This window comes from Chelonia mydas, chromosome 6 (assembly GCF_015237465.2).
Source record: "Chelonia mydas isolate rCheMyd1 chromosome 6, rCheMyd1.pri.v2, whole genome shotgun sequence".
Lineage (NCBI taxonomy): Eukaryota > Metazoa > Chordata > Testudines > Cheloniidae > Chelonia > Chelonia mydas.
In genome coordinates, this window is record NC_051246.2 from 112,780,431 (window position 1) to 112,796,130 (window position 15,700).

Sequence of the window (15,700 nt, forward strand, 5' to 3'; positions counted from 1 at the left end):
TCAAATAGGGGACCAGGAGAAGTTGAGGCAGATTCCTGTTTCCCTATGATATTTCTACCTCTCATGCTTCATTTTTCAAGCATCACTCATTCCCAATAGGAAGTCCCCATTCTGGGAAAGAGCCAATTCCCAGACATCATTGGCTTTGCTTACGAGGGGCTGGGCGGGTTTGTGCACTGGGAAGAACAGGACTCCAGACCAGCCAGTAATCGGGAGATGAGCGAGTACTTCGGAACTAATGAGAATCCAGCAGGCTGTCCAGGTGTAACTGAGGGTGGGGAATTTGGCACACCATGTTTTAGCATCGGGACCATATTGTCCTCGATCCACATTGTACAAACAGGGGCTTAACGCTGTTCAAAGGTGTCCCAAACAAAAATTCGAAACAGACCCCACCCTTTCCCTGAGTTCACTTATGCTAGCCCAGGCCATCCTCTCGTCCCGTGGTGAATGTCACCTCCATTCCCTTTCTTTCCTCCCCTAACTCATCCAGTTCCAAGACTGCTCTTGACTGTTCCTTGATGGCTGGCCTTAGAAAGAGGCTGCACATTTGCAAGTCCTCTGGGTGAGTGGGCAGGAGCTGTTACCTTCTCTAGGTGTTCGCCTCCTGCATCAGCTCCACCAGGGACAACTGTAGAACTTGGGACTGGGAGCAACTGAAAAGAAATTCCCCAAGATTGTCCTCTCCGTGACAGCAGTGGGAGCAAGTCTGTTAGAGGTGAGGGAGGACTGTCCCTCTGTTGCTACTCTTTGGAACCATCTGAGTCTCTATTCCCTGCCCATTCCTCCTGTCAAGTCAAAGGCGAGTGCTTGGTGCTTCATTGTAACTCCACTTCTTCCCCAGTTGCAGGGCTCAGCCCCTGTGTCCCCACCCCTCACCACCACTGGACTTGGATACACAATAGGAGGAGGCTATGGGGCCCTGTATGTAAGTGCCATTGAGATAAGGGGCAACTCTATGCCAGACGTCAGACATCTGGCATAATCTGTAGCCCTTGCAGTGGGTTCCATGCATATGATCCTATTGAATTAATTCCCATTTCCCCTTCCCAACAGGGCATTATGGAGAAGATTCATGGTCACTTGGTGAGAGAATACATTGTGAGGCTAATGAAGAAGAAAGTCAGCTTGAAAACCCCAGAACTACAGCAAAACTTGTCAAAACTCATTTCAGCTCATGCCTCCCACTTGCAGAGCTTCTGCAAAGAGAAGGTTAGCGTTGGCTCATCATGTCCACTTTAGAACTTAGTCCTGTGAACTTCTGAAAGGAGTTTTCTTCAGCCTCTAGGATTAATTCTTCAAATGCTATTTACTTTTTGCAAGTGGATGTTAGACGGAAGGGGAGTTTTCCGAGACTAGGGGTGGGTCAAGTTGGAATATATGCCTGGGGACTGAAGGTTACACAGTTTACAAGGAGCAGCAAAAGGGCTGCCAAGTACAATGCTGATTTCCCACTTTCTCCTGATTTCATGCAATTGGTTCCTTTCCTGTTATGCTCAGTTTACACAGATTTAAGTTTCTTTATCTAATAGTTCTCTATTGTAATACCAAGGTGCTTCAGTTCTGTGGCATAAATACATACACTGGGTATGTTTTGCATGCAACTTTCCCCTTTATTTCCCTGGACTCTGCTGCTTTTAGTCTAGGCTGGGTCTGGAAATGCCAGTATTTGTTTTCAGAACAGTGTATTGGGTAAGGGAATTAATGATCAACTCACACTTGTTTAATCTCAATCCTATCCCTCCTTTCATGGCTCTGCAGTGAACCCAGGTGGCAGGGGGGATGGTGACTATGAAAAGCAGGTGGTGTGGGAGGGAGGTCCACACTCTTCATAGGTAGGGTTTCCAGCAACTGGAAAGCAGGTCTGCTTCGGGCTTTTTTTTCAGGGGAATAAGGGAAGGCGTTTAGCAGATAGTAGAGAAGTCAAAGATCTGGCACACATCCACGGATGCAACATGCATCTGCCACGTAGGTTAGGTCACTGCATATCTCCAAGGGTAACCAGCAGATTAAGTAGCTGAGAAGAAAATCATACTGGGGAGTAGCAGGTAGGCCAGCAGCTAGGGAAGAGTGATCCGAGTACAGCTTAGAGAACAAAAATCTAGCTAAATAAGTTTTTCAAAGTCTGGCCACGGCTAAATCCAGTTTAGAACAGTGTCTCTGAAAACTATAGGGCATCATTTCTAATTACTGCTTAGTTCCTTCCTTGATAGCCAACCCAACTGTGTTAGAAACTGGTTTAGCTGGTTTAGCATATTTAAACAGCGTTTCTTGATTATGTCCCCATCCCATGCAGATGGGGTTTTGTATTCCCAATGGACCTGTATTACAGACTGTTTACTCTAGTTACTTTTTTCTAATAGGGGTCTAAGGCCACATGGTTGGATTCTGCACTCCCAAAACTGGCTGAAATAATCATACTTCAGGATTCAAGTGCCATTAAAATAGAAGTTGCTATACTTGCTAATACATACCCAGATATCAGGTAAGAGGTACTGGAGAATATTTGTGAACATTAATAGGAACGTCCACAGTAGTTCCATGAAGATACTTGAGTATTAGATGAAAAGCAGCTAGTTTGTGAGCACCAGCTTTTCTAGATCAGGTTCAAGCACTTCAAGGCCTGCTACAAAGAGAGCAGAGTTCATCATCCATGCTGAGTGCCTAGGAACACCGCTGTACATTGGGTAACAACTCCCCTTTTAGCAAGGTACAGTTCAGAGATCTTGATAGGAGGTATTTTTTTCCCCCTAAATGTTCCTGATCTCTTTTCCAAAAGACAGATCCAAGTTCCATAATTCAGCTGTGCCACCACTGATTTTATAGCTCCGATTAGGTGTCCTCCACTCCACCCTTCAACATGTAATTTTTTGTGACTGTTTGTTTGGCTGGTGACGCATCAGCTGAAATAAGCTGTGTTAAGCAAGACACCATCTAGAATCTACACATTCTGAGCCAGGTATCCGGGGGGTAGCCATGTTAGTCTGTATCCACAAAAAACAACAAGGAGTCCTCTGCCACTTTAAAGACTAACAGATTTATTTGGGCATATCTGAAGAAGTGAGTTTTTTACCCACAAAAGCTTATGCCCAAATAAATCTGTTAGTCTTTAAGGTGCCACCGGACTCCTTGCTGATTCTGAGCCAGGTTTCTCCTCTTCGTGTCAACTGAGGGTGGGGGATGGTGCAGTGGTCAGGGTGCTAGCCTGGGACTTGGGAGACCAGGATTATATTCCCTGCTCTGCCACAGACTTCCTGTGTAACCTTGGGCAAGTCACTTAGCTTCTCCATGTCTCAGTTATGATCTACAGAATTGAGATTGAATTATTTGTATTACCGTAGTACTTAGAAGTCTCACTCATGGAGCAGAACCGCATTTTGCTAGGTGCTGTATAAACACAGAACAAAAAGACAGGCCAGCACTTCCCCTACCACACAGAGGTATTGTGAGGATAAGGACAAAGGACATTAAAGACCTTTAGGTGCTCAGATGATGGGGCCACATAAAAACCTAAGATAGTGCCACTCTATGTATCTAACACTGGATCTTTTCTGTTCCCTAGCAAAAAGCACCTTGCTGCCATCTTGTACATCAAGGGAAACTTGCCGAACAGTGAAGTAAGAAGCATCCTGAGCATCCTGGATATCAGCACAAAGTCCACCACTTCCTGTGACCCACTGTTCTCAGCTATAAGGATTTCCTAGGCTTGATCCCAGCACTCATACTCTATGGGACTATTTGCTAAGCTAGTAAAAGTCACAGCATGGGGCCAGATTCAGCAGGCCTCATGCATGGGCCATGCAGCTAACCAGTGCATCAGCATTTCTCTGCTGAAGTCCTTTTTTGTCATTGTAAGATTGACTCCCCTGTGGGAAGAGATTTGCTCTGTGCTTAGCTACGAAGGGATGGAATCTGATAGAGGGGTTGTGGCCTAGTAGTTTGTAGTTCTCTGAACAGCAAACAGAGCTCTCAAATCAGACACTGACTCCCTCTGAGGTCTCAGGCATATCCCACTATGCCTCAGTTTCCCCCTGGGTACAGTAGTACTCCACTTACTTCCCAGGAGCATTGCAAGTATTACCTAGCTAACTAATTATTTAGATAAGATCTATAAAGCATGGCTTGTCCTCTGTGGAGGAAGAGGCTATTTACATTTCATTTTTTTCTTCCAAAAGCTTAGCAAAGTGATTGGGGAAAAAAATAATTTCAGAGGATGCTCAGTAGACATCTGCTAGGTTTTCTTTTTAATCAGAGGCTATGAAGCTGCATTTTCTATTAGATCAGTAAGATGTGGTGAAGGGGTCAGGAAGGAACAAAGTCTGTCCTCAGGCTAGCTTGCAGGAACAGTTTGGATAAGGAAAGTTTTAAAGGGTCTCATTGAAAATTGTGACTGCATGTGTTTCAAAAAGTGAAATTGCCTTATCATGGACAAGAGAAAAGTCACAGCACAGAAAGCTGCCAATCTTGGGACTTTAGGAGCTTTCTGCATTTTGTAAAATCCAAATTTTAATTTTTTTAAAAATCTAGGTTTCTGCACCTTCCTTTTGTGAGGCTACAGTCAGCACAGTGTAAACTGATGGGCTGCTTCCCAGCTAAGCAAGCCTAGCAGAAAGCATTCCCTAGCTACACCATAGCAGCCAGCCAAAGGTGGGACTTTACCACTCCTATACCCCATTCACCTCCATGAGGTGTGAATTTCTAAGCCTGCTTGGCAAATTAGCATCCAGTCCTGCAAGTGCTTTGCACGCAGAGCTCCTATCCGAGTTCTGTGTAGGACTGGGATTTTAAGTGCTCACATTTCTGACTTTCTCCTGTTTATATTCAGTAGTTTCCAGTGCTATAGATTAAGGGTTTCTATAGCTAATTATACATTGTAATAGTTGTTGTAGCCTAAGGCCCCAATTCAGCAAAGCATTTACCTTGCTTACATCCACAACATTCAGCAAAGCGTGCATTTCAGTTCTGTTGCTTTCAATGGGATTTGCACATGTGCTTTAAGTGTTCAGGGGCCTAACTGCATAAATGCAACACACATTTTGTGTTGTTTTGTATAAAATCTCTCTCTCTCTCTCTCAGTTGCCCTCTATCCTGCTGTTGTTGGTCTAGACTAGAGCTGGAAATACTAATCTTGGGTATGTTTTGAAAGCAAGTTTGTTTTCAAGACAATCTTTTAGCCAGAGAATTACCTAAATATCCAAGTTGTTGAATCCAAGACCTTTACCCTCTGTATCAAACTGTAGAAAGCTCATCTGCTAGGAGGATGAATGACTATGGAAACTGTGAAATGGCAGTTGCAGACAAAGCATACTGGCATCAACGTCCCTATAAAACCACCTTTAAATGTGACCACAATTTGTGTATGCTGCATGTAAGCTTCTGCTTTCTAACCCTGAGGTTGTATTTCCACAGGTGCTTGTAGGTCACTGGTGTATTTTAGAATCCAATTTTATTTTCTCTAATTAGTTATCTTTGTATGTAATATTTATATTTAAACAATTTTAAAATTATGCTGGAAATGTAGCTGACTTACCTCTGGTTGTGTGTATGTACCATACGCATGGGTAACCCTATGGTATTCCTTCAGAGATGATTCCCCTACTACTTGCACCCTGATGAATGTTAGGTTAGGGTTGCCAACTTTCTAATTGCAGGAAATCCCACCCCTTCTCAGAGGCCCCGCCCCACACTTACTTAATCCCTGCTTCCTCTGTCACTCGCTCTCCCCCACCATCACTTGCTCGCTCATTTTCACCAGGCTGGGGCAAGGGTGTGGGAGGGGGTAAGAGTTCTGGCTGGAGGTGCAGGCTCTGAGGTGGGGCCAGGGAAGAGGGATTCAGAGTGCAGGAGGAGGATCAGGGCTGGGGTAAGGGTGCAGGAGGGGATGTGGGGTGCAGGTTCTGGGCCACACTGACCTCAGTTGGCCCCAGCATTTCCCAGGGATGGAGGAAGTACACGTGGCTCCTGGTAAGCAGTGGCATGTCTCTCCAGCTCCTAGGCAGATGGGCAGCCAGGGGGCTCTACACCGCCCCCACCCCCACAGGCACTGCCCCAAGTGCCGGCTCTACAGCTCCCATTGGCCATGGTGTTCCTGGCCAATGGCAGCTGTGGAGCTGAAGGTCGGGGCAGCGCACAGAGCCCCCTTCACCGCCCCTCCACCTAGGAGCCAGAGGCACAAGCTGGCCACTTCCTGGGAGCCACGCAGAGCCAGGCACGGAGCCTGCCTGCTCAGGGTACCCAACCAGACGTTTAGCGGCCCTGTCAGCTGTGCTGACTGGAGTTGCCAGCATTCCTTTTCGACCGGGCATTCCGGTCAAAAACCGGATGCCTGGCAACCCTATGTTGGAGTCAAGTGCCTAGTACATTGAGGGTACTACTGGAATACAAATAAAAGAAGCTGGTATTGCAGGGCCACATGCTATGTGTGTGTATTGTTACTGCATACTCTGCCTTATTCATTTCATACCGTAGCCTGGCTTCCTATGGTCTTGAGAGTAGGGACTGTCGTCTCCTGTATGTTTGTGTAACACCTAGCACAGTGGTGTCCAGCCTAGGTGTAACTGAACTATAAGCGTTGAATAATAAAGACAGATCAGTATATTTTCTGAGGATACATTTGTGACAGGTTGGACCCTCTTAAGATGCCACCTGATATGCTGAGATAGCACTGAGCCTGCCTCTTATGCCAGCTTGGGCACCCTTTTTACCTGTCTTGCTGAGCTAGGTTATTAAGCCTCCTCCAGCAAACACACAGGCAGGGCCACACCCAACTGCAGAACGAAACAGACAAACAGTTCTGGGAAGGATCATCTTAAGGGACTTGCCTCAGCACACAGGTGTCCACCTCCCTGGGAATGCAGACCCAAAGATATATTATGAAATCCGCCTCCTCCCTCAGTGTGGAGGAAGGTATGCACAACTTCTCGTGTCCCCCCTCGTTAGACATCACACAAACTGGGTTTAATAATAAACAAAAACAATTTTAAGTGGTTAAAGAGATAGCAAACAGAACAAAGCAGATTACTAAGCAAATGAAACCAAACACGCAAACTAAACTAGTTACCAATAATATTTCTCACCCTAGATATTGTTGCAGGCAGATTACAGAAAGTCTTGAAAGGCAGCTGCACTGGTCTCCCTCTTGAGACCTCAGGTATTATTACTCACAAGCTAGGTGTCCTTCCAGCTTGGGTTCAACCCTTCTCCCCTCAGTTCAGTTTTTGCTTCCAGGTCTTTTTCAGTGTCTCTTTTGCAGGGGGGGAGGCAGAGGAGAACCATGATGATGTCACTCCCCTGCCTTATATAGCTCTTGTGTAAGGCAGGATCCCTTTGTCTTCTAGTGGAAAACCACTGGCATTCCAAAAGGGGAGGAGGGGTATCCAGGACCAGGTGACTTGGACCCTGGTCTCTGCATGGCTGTGGCAGCCATTGCTTGTAGGCTGTCTCCACTGTCCACAGGAAGACTAAGCTCTTTCACAGTCCATTGTCTCTGCTAATGGCCCATGAGCCCTGTCTGGCTTTTCCATTGTTGTACCTGAAGTGGTAGCAGTGGGCGTCACCCAAAGTACAATAGTTGAAATAGAGATACATAATCAATATTCCTAACTTTAGATACAGAAATGATACAGGCATAAAAATTGGATAATCAAATTCAGTAAATTATAACCTTTCCAATGATACCTTACAAGACCCATCTTGCATAAAGTACATTTCAGTTATGTCATATCATAAGCACATTTTCATAAAAAATATGGAGTGAAACATCACAACACTTAATTCTTGTTATTCATGCACACCCATGTTTCCAATTTGTATTCTTGTGTGGCTGAAAGTACAGTTCACCACATATTGACAGGTTTCAGAGTAGCAGCCGTGTTAGTCTGTATTCGCAAAAAGAAAAGGAGTACTAGTGGCACCTTAGAGACTAACCAATTTATTTGAGCATAAGCTTTCGTGGCTACAGCCCACGAAAAATTATGCTCAAATAAATTGGTTAGTCTCTAAGGTGCCACTAGTACTCCTTTTCTTTTCACCACATATTGTCATTTGTGCTCCTAGGCCCAACCTCCATGCTGAGGTTGCTAAACTTCCACGGAAGCAGTCTCTGACTCCCTAGTTACTGTCAAAAAGAAGATACACTGAAAGATGAAAAGTTGGCTAGAGGGATCAGCCACCATTTCACTGCCACAATTTACAACTGCCCCTCCCTAGAGATGGCAGTCACATGCGTGACTGATCCTAAAGGACTAACCACCGTGGGTCAATCAGGCTCTCAGTAACAGACACAATTCCAATTGAAACCGATGGGAATTATACCCATTTTAACAGGTCCCAGAGAGCTCGACCAGCCATTACTGAATGTTGTCAACATGGCTGAAAAAGCAACACCATAAAAAATTTCAAATGCTGTGACAGTTTTTGGGGCAGCCAGGACTGTCACCCCCTGCCACCAGTGTGCGGGAGTCTTGCCTGGGCCTGGCTGGGTGTCAGCTCCCTACTACCAGCACCCTTTCAGCTACTCAAACACTCTCCTCTGGGCTATGCCATCCCTGTCTTCACCTTGCAGCTTAACAATAAATGCCCCCCCATCCCTGAGTCCCTTTGAATCATTCCCCTGTGAACTCCAGCCCCTGACACTGGCTACTCACAGAAGTACCAGCTCCTCCACACCCAAAGGTGCAGTTTACCCCAATTCACAGTTTTATCTTAAACCACCACTCCTGTAAACTACACAGCACTTATAATCAAACCAAAGTAGGTTTATTTAAGAAAATGTAAAGATTTAACTAGAATTGAGAGTAAGTCGTGGAAACAAATGGTTACAATACAAGACAAAAAATCACAGAATGTGAATCTGGATCTACACTTATCAATAGTTCCTTTTCCTACCTCATAAAGTAGGGTGTTCCCCTCCTCCCCCAAAGTTCAGGCTGTTGCAAAGTTGGCTGGTTTCCCAAGAAGCAGGATATTCATGAAACACCGCCCCTCCACAAGGGGGTTTCTCAGTGAAGAGTGCTTTGCCCACCTCTATGTTACACTGGAAACAGCCTTTTGTTTCTATTCACAGACAGGGTGAACCCTTGTCTTACTGTAAAGTTCCCTTTTTAGCTTCAGGTGGTTTTGGTTGTTTGCATTTACCTCTGATGGTCTCCTAGTGAAAGTCCTAGTACTGTGCAAGGCGAAACGTTGAGCCTTGCACTGCATCACCAACCAACCAGGGTGATAACTCCAAACCTGATGGAACAGACCATCACTGAGACACATCATCCCTGGTGACTATTTTTACTCCAAGTGCATAAAGCATACTTTCAATATAAATACATTATTTCTTAAATATTACCTGTACATACGTTCACTATTATTACAAATCTTGACAAGTTATGAGCTTTCTGTAGATACCTTGCATATTACTCTTTATGCATAAATATCCTATAAGATGTATTTGGTGAAATGAGTTTATCAGGTCTGAGGTGAGAGTTGATTGCAACTCAATGTACCTACTTACATATCAAAATCTGGGTGCAGTACTGACTTTTTAACATTCAAGCACGAATGCTCATAGCATCTATTAGCCATTATATGGAAGTTTATACCCCACTTAGCCAAAGAATGTTTTACTTGATGTAAACAATTTTTTGCAGTGCTTGATGCTGTCCAAGTTTTGGTTTACAGCTCTGTTAGTAACTAAACAAACATGTCAACTGTTATGTTGGCCTTAAAAGTAAATATTCCACTTAAATAAATGCTTAAAGGAAAATAGCAAATCTAAACATCTGAAGGGAAGGAACAAATGATCTCTCGCACACATTTCATATGGCATGAGCAATTGCCTTGTACGAGTCCCCTTATAAAAATCTTCATTTTCACCTTTATCGAGCCCAGGAACAAAAGAGTCTTTTAATCTTATTGTCTGACCTGATACTTATAATGGCATTATTTATATGTAGCATACTTCATACACATTTTTCAAGGCACACTTATGAGGATACGTGAGTGGCTTGATTAGATATTATCACAAATAAACCAGCGCTCTTATAAGCTAAATAAAATCAACTTCTGTGGTCAGTAACGTGGCTTGTTTAGTTACCATAGGACGTCTATTGATACTGGCATCTACAGACACTTGGACATATCAGTTGATCATTAAGATTAGATAAAGTAGCATTTCTCTTCTGAAAAACTGACTTGGGGAAAAAGTATGTTCCTTGACCCATGGCACTGTATTCCCATGCCACAGATTCTGCTAAGGCAGAGGGAAGAAATGAAAAAACATGCTTAAGAAGGAGTGGGCTGGGGAGAACTCAACCTTTGTGAAAGTAGGGGCAGACACTGGGAGACACCCAAGGGAAAAGAAACTTGGAGCAGATTAAATGCCAGTTTTATTATTTTACATTGTTAACAGTATCATTCACAATGATTTCTTGTTAAAAAGCATAAATCATAGATGAGGAGGGAAGCACTGCCTGTTCTCTGGAGCTCCTAAGTAGTGAGATCTAAACACCAACCTTGATCCAGAGCCTAATACATCCCTCACTAGATCCTGCTGAACATGGGACATGCAGAAACATTTAAAAAAAATACAACAGCTCAATTCAACAGGCCTCTATTAAGCAACGCTCACATTAAAATCAATGGGAGTTCTGCTAAAATAAAGATCATTGACTCTGGCCCCAACTGGTTCCTGACTCTTAGAAAGTCTCTCCAAAGCTAAGGAAAGTCAGCAAGGTCTCTGGAGCTGCTGCCAAATCTAAGAAGTTTGTGATGAAATTAAAGATTGTGTGTTTGAGATTTCTGGGCAGCTGAGCAATGAGTTGTTAAAGCATGTTTCTGATGAGAAGGCATAAAAAATAAAAATAGAGAATGCTTTGTCAGATCCAGTCAAGGCACTCATGGGCTCTGGAGCCTAGAAATAAGGGTTAGAAGCCAGAACCTTTGAATTCTCCCATCACCAGACTAGACTGCTTTGCCAAGTTTCGTTATGACTTGGTAGGATTCTCTCTTGCCAGATTTAAGTCTATATGATTTATTCAGATATAACCCTAAGCTTACTACCAGGCAAATTGGTTGAAATTTAGTAAAGAACAGAATTATCAGATACCTAGATAAACAGGATATGTTGGAGAAGTGTCAACACGACTTTTGTAAAGGGAAATCATGCCTCACCAATCTATTAGAATTCTTTGAAGGTGTCAACAAGCAGTGGCCAGGAGTGACCCAGTTGATATCATGTACCTGGACTTTCAGGAAGCCTTCACCAAAGGCTCTTAAGCAAAGTAAGCAGTCATGGGATAAAAGGAAAGGTCCTCTCATGGATCAGTAACTGGTTAAAAGATAGGAAACAAAGGGTAGAAATAAATGGTCATTTTTCAGAATGGAGAGAGGTTAAATAGCGGGGGGGGGGGGGGAAGGGGGGGAGTCCCTCCATGATCTGCACTGGGACCAGCGCAGTTCAACATGTTTATAAATGACCTGGAAAAAGGGAGAAACAGTGAGGTGACAAAGTTCGCAGATGATGCTAAATTACTCAAGATAGTGAAGTCCAAAGCGGACTATAAAGAGATGTAAAGGGACCTCACAAAACTGGGTGACTGGGCAACAAAATGGTAGATGAAATTTAATGTTGATAAGTGCAAAATAATGCACATTGGAAAACATAATCCCAACAATACAAACTGATGGGGTCTAAATCAGCTGTTACCACATAGTGGAGTCATAGTGGATAGTTCTCTGAAAAGGAGCATTCATAAAAGCTAACAGAATGTAAGGAACCATTAGGAAAGGGATAGATAATAAGACAGAAAATATCATAATGCTGCTATATAAATCCGTGGTATGCCCACACCTTGAATACTGCACGTATTTCTGTTCACCCCATCTCAAAAAGTATACATTAGAATTGGAAAAGGTATAGAGAAGGGCAAGAAAAATGATTGAGGGTATGGAACGGCTTCCATATGAGGAGAGATTAAAAAGACTGGGACTATTCAGCTTGGAAAAGAGACGACTAAGGGCGGGGCTCTGACATCAGTCTAGAAATCATGGAGGGTGGGGAGAAAGTGACGAAGGAAGTGCTATTCACCCTTTCACACAACACAAGAACCAGAGGTCACCCAATGAAATTAATAGACAGCAGGATTAAAACAAACAAAAGGAAGTACTTCTTCATACAACGCCCAGTCAACCTGTGGAACTTGTTGCCAGGGGATGTTGTGAAGGCCAAAAGTATTAGTTAAAAAAAGAACTAGATAAGTTCATGGAGGGTCGGTCCATCAATGGTTATTAGCTAAGATGATCAGGGATGCAACCCCATGCTCTGGGTTTCCCTAGCTTCTGACTGCCAGAAGCTGGGAATGGATGACAGGGGATGGATCACTCAATAATTGCTCTGTTCTGTTCATTCCCTCTAAGCATCTAGCACCAGCCATTGTCAGAAGACAGGATCCTGGGCTAGACGGACTGACACACTATGGCCTTTCTTATGTTCTAAAATTAAAAAATGAGTGTGGCACTGGCAAACAAGGTGCCTGCTCATGCCAAGCTCCCCACGTCTCACTTGCATACTGAACACCACATAGCTGGAATCAGTCGGGTTCACCTACGTGTTAGTACTGTCAAAACAGGCATAAGCAGCGAGTTATATGGGCCCGGGGTGCCCGGGCTCCAGCAATATTCAGAGCCCGGGGGAGCAGCTCCACCAATGTTCGGGGCTGGGTCTCTCCCCCGGCCCCACCTGCCGCCCCCCTGCACCTCCCCCGAGTGTCCCCCGGCTTCCCCTTGCTGCCCTGGATCCCCAGGAGTGCAGCGTCCCTGTCTCTCCCCAGCACCTCCATGCTGCCTCCCTGCATCAACTACCGCCACAAGGTCCTAGTGCCCAGCATCCAAAACTGCCAGGACAGACTGACCCTGAGCCTGCCCTTCCCCCTCAGACACTTTCAAGGGGGCAAGCAGGAGGCTCCCGGACCAGCTCCAAGGCAGAGGGCAGGAACAGCACACGGCAGTGGGGGGAGGGACAGCTGAACTGCCAACAATTGATAGCCTGCTGGGCGGCTGCCGCACAGGGAACTTAGGGGAACTGATGCGGGGCTGTCGGCCCACCCTGGTTCGAAGCCCCCACCAGCTGGCGCCAACGGGCTGCTCTTTCTGCAAGCAGTGGACAGAGCAGGTGGCTGCCAAACAACGTTATAAGGGAGCACTGGGCAACTTTAAATGATCATGTTCTCTAATTCAGAGGTGGTCTGCGGATAGTTCCCTCTAAGGTGTGCGCCTGGCTGACCGCACATGAGAGAATGAAGGACCACCCACCTAATTAGTAGAGCTGCGCAGGCGTGGCTCCTCTAATTAGGTGCCTGGACCCTGGACAAGATGCACATGTAAGGGGAGGTGGTGGCCTTGGGAGGAATAGGGGGTAGGTAGGTAGGAGGGAGCAGTGGTGTGAGAAGAGGGGGTGGGGGGAATTTGGGATGTGCAGGGTTATGGCGGCCAGAGAAAGAGGCTCCAGGACTGCGACTGCTGGGGAGAGACCCCCTTCCTTCCAAGCTTCAGCTCTGTGGCTGCTGTGGCAGGGGAGAGACCCCTCCTCCTTCCAGCCAGAGCTCAGGAGCTGCTACAATGGGGGAGAGTGGGAGAGAGACTCCCCCCTTCTTCCCAGTCACAGCTTGGGGGCTGCTGCGACAGGGGAGAGAGGGAGAGACACTCCCCCACTCCTTCCCAGCCCCAGCTTGGGGGCTGCTGCGGTGGGGGAGAGAGGGCACATCCATCGCATTAGAAAGGTTATGGCTACTCATATTAAAATATGAGTTGGGTGCTTTTATGTGTAGAACAAAAAAAGTTAACTATTATTTCGGGTTTTTTTTAATATCGCACTTTTATCCAAAGCGCTTTAAAATAGTTAGCTAATGGTACAAACAACATTTGGAAAGATCATTAAGTGGGCTGCCAAGACCCTCAGCAATTTTCAAGTGGTCCGCGGAAAAAAAGTTTGAGAGCCACTGCTCTAACTGATCCACAAGGTAACAAGAAAGCAACGTAACAAGAAAGTTAACTGGGACAACTTTAAGTGAGGAGTACATTGACTTACAAGGCAGGTGTTGGGGGAGGGGGAGTGCGGGACTTGGACTTGTTCTGGGCACCACCAAAAATTATACAAACCTGCCGTCCCTGAAAACAGGTACTAGAGTTATAAAAATGTGTTTAGATTGTATTGAATGTTTGTAAATTGCTACATGCATTACTCTCACTTATAACGTCTGTAAGCCATATTGTAAGGTAATATTTGAGCACTTGTATTGTAAGCTTCTGTAACTGTGTAAGTCACCAGACAGGAGAGAAGCATTAACTAGTGTGAAATGTTAGACTCCAACAGAAGGTGTTATGTCCTGCCTGACAATAAAGGCCCATCGACACCAAATGAGCTATTGTGGAACATCAGGGAACAAAAGACTGTCCATTGCTTCTCTTCCCCCCACCCTCTCTGAAGAGGAGACATGCAACTGAATTCCTCCCAACAGCTGAATCTGCAACTCAAAGCAGAACGGGGGAAGGAATAAAAAGCCCTAACAGGGAGAAAATGTATCTCTGGAAGGTGATAATAATAAGGTGGTAAATAACATCAACATGGATTTGTCAAGAAGAAATAATGTCAAACCAACCTAATAGCTTTCTTTAACAAGGTAACAACCCTTGTGGATGGAGGGAGTGGTAGATGTGGTATATCTTGATTTTAGTAAGGCTTTTAATACTGTCTCGCATGACCTTCTCATAAACCAACTAGGCAAATACAGCCTAGATGGAGCTACTATAAGGTGGTTGCACAAGTAGCTGGAAAACCATTCCCAGAGAGCAGTTATCAATGGTTCACAGTCAAGCTGGAAGGGCATATCAAGTGGGGTCCCGAAGGGATCAGTTCTGGGTCTGGTTCTGTTCAACATCTTCATCAATGATTTAGATAACGGCATAGAGAGTACAATTCTAAAGTTTACAGACAATACCAAGCTGGGAGGGGTTGCAAATGCTTTGGAGGTTAGGATTAAAATTCAAAATGATCTGGATAAAGTGGAGAAATGGTCTGAAGTAAATAGGATGAAATTCAATAAGGACAAATGAAACATACTCCACTTAGGAAGGAACAATCAGTTGCACACATACAAAATGGGAAATGACTGCCTAGGAAGGAGAACTGCAGAAAGGGATCTGGGGGTCATAGTGGACCACAAGCTAAACATGAGTCAACAGTGTAACACTATGGCAAAAAAATAAACAAACAAAAACAAAAAAAAAACCACCACACAAACATCATCCTGTATTAGGAGGAGTGTTGTAAGCAAGATATAAGTAGTAATTCTTCCACTCTACTAAATGCAGATAAGGCCTCAGCTGGAGTATTGTATCCAGTTCTGGGTGCCACATTTCAGGAAGGATGTGGACAGATTGAGAAAACGTGATCTATAAGGAGAGATTGAAAAAATTGGGTTTGTTTGTTTAGTCTTGAGAAGAGAAGACTGAGAGGGGACATGTTAACAGTTTTCAAGTATGTAAAGGTTGTTACAAGGAGGGTGAAAAATTGTTCTCGTTAACCTCTGAAGATAGGACAAGAAGCAATGGGCTTAAACTGAGGTAAGGGAAGTTTAGGTTGGACATTACGAAAAACTTCCTAACTGTCAAGGTGGTTAAGCACTGGAATAAATTGCCTGTCATTGGAAGTTTT

General features: G+C 44.7%; 1 protein-coding gene across 6 annotated transcripts in view; it reads left to right on the forward strand.

Moving 5' to 3' along the window:
* TNFAIP2 (TNF alpha induced protein 2) overlaps positions 1–6,597 on the forward strand; it is a 46,308-nt gene extending 39,711 nt beyond the window's left edge. For all 6 annotated transcript variants that reach the window (XM_043548890.1, XM_027825325.3, XM_037901003.2 and 3 more), the window contains 3 exons: positions 1,057–1,212; positions 2,364–2,485; positions 3,563–6,597. In XM_043548890.1, coding sequence (XP_043404825.1) covers positions 1,057–1,212; positions 2,364–2,485; positions 3,563–3,704 — 420 coding nt within the window. In that variant the 3' untranslated portion in view covers positions 3,705–6,597. The remainder of the gene's footprint in view (positions 1–1,056; positions 1,213–2,363; positions 2,486–3,562) is intronic.
* Positions 6,598–15,700: the final 9,103 nt, after the last annotated feature.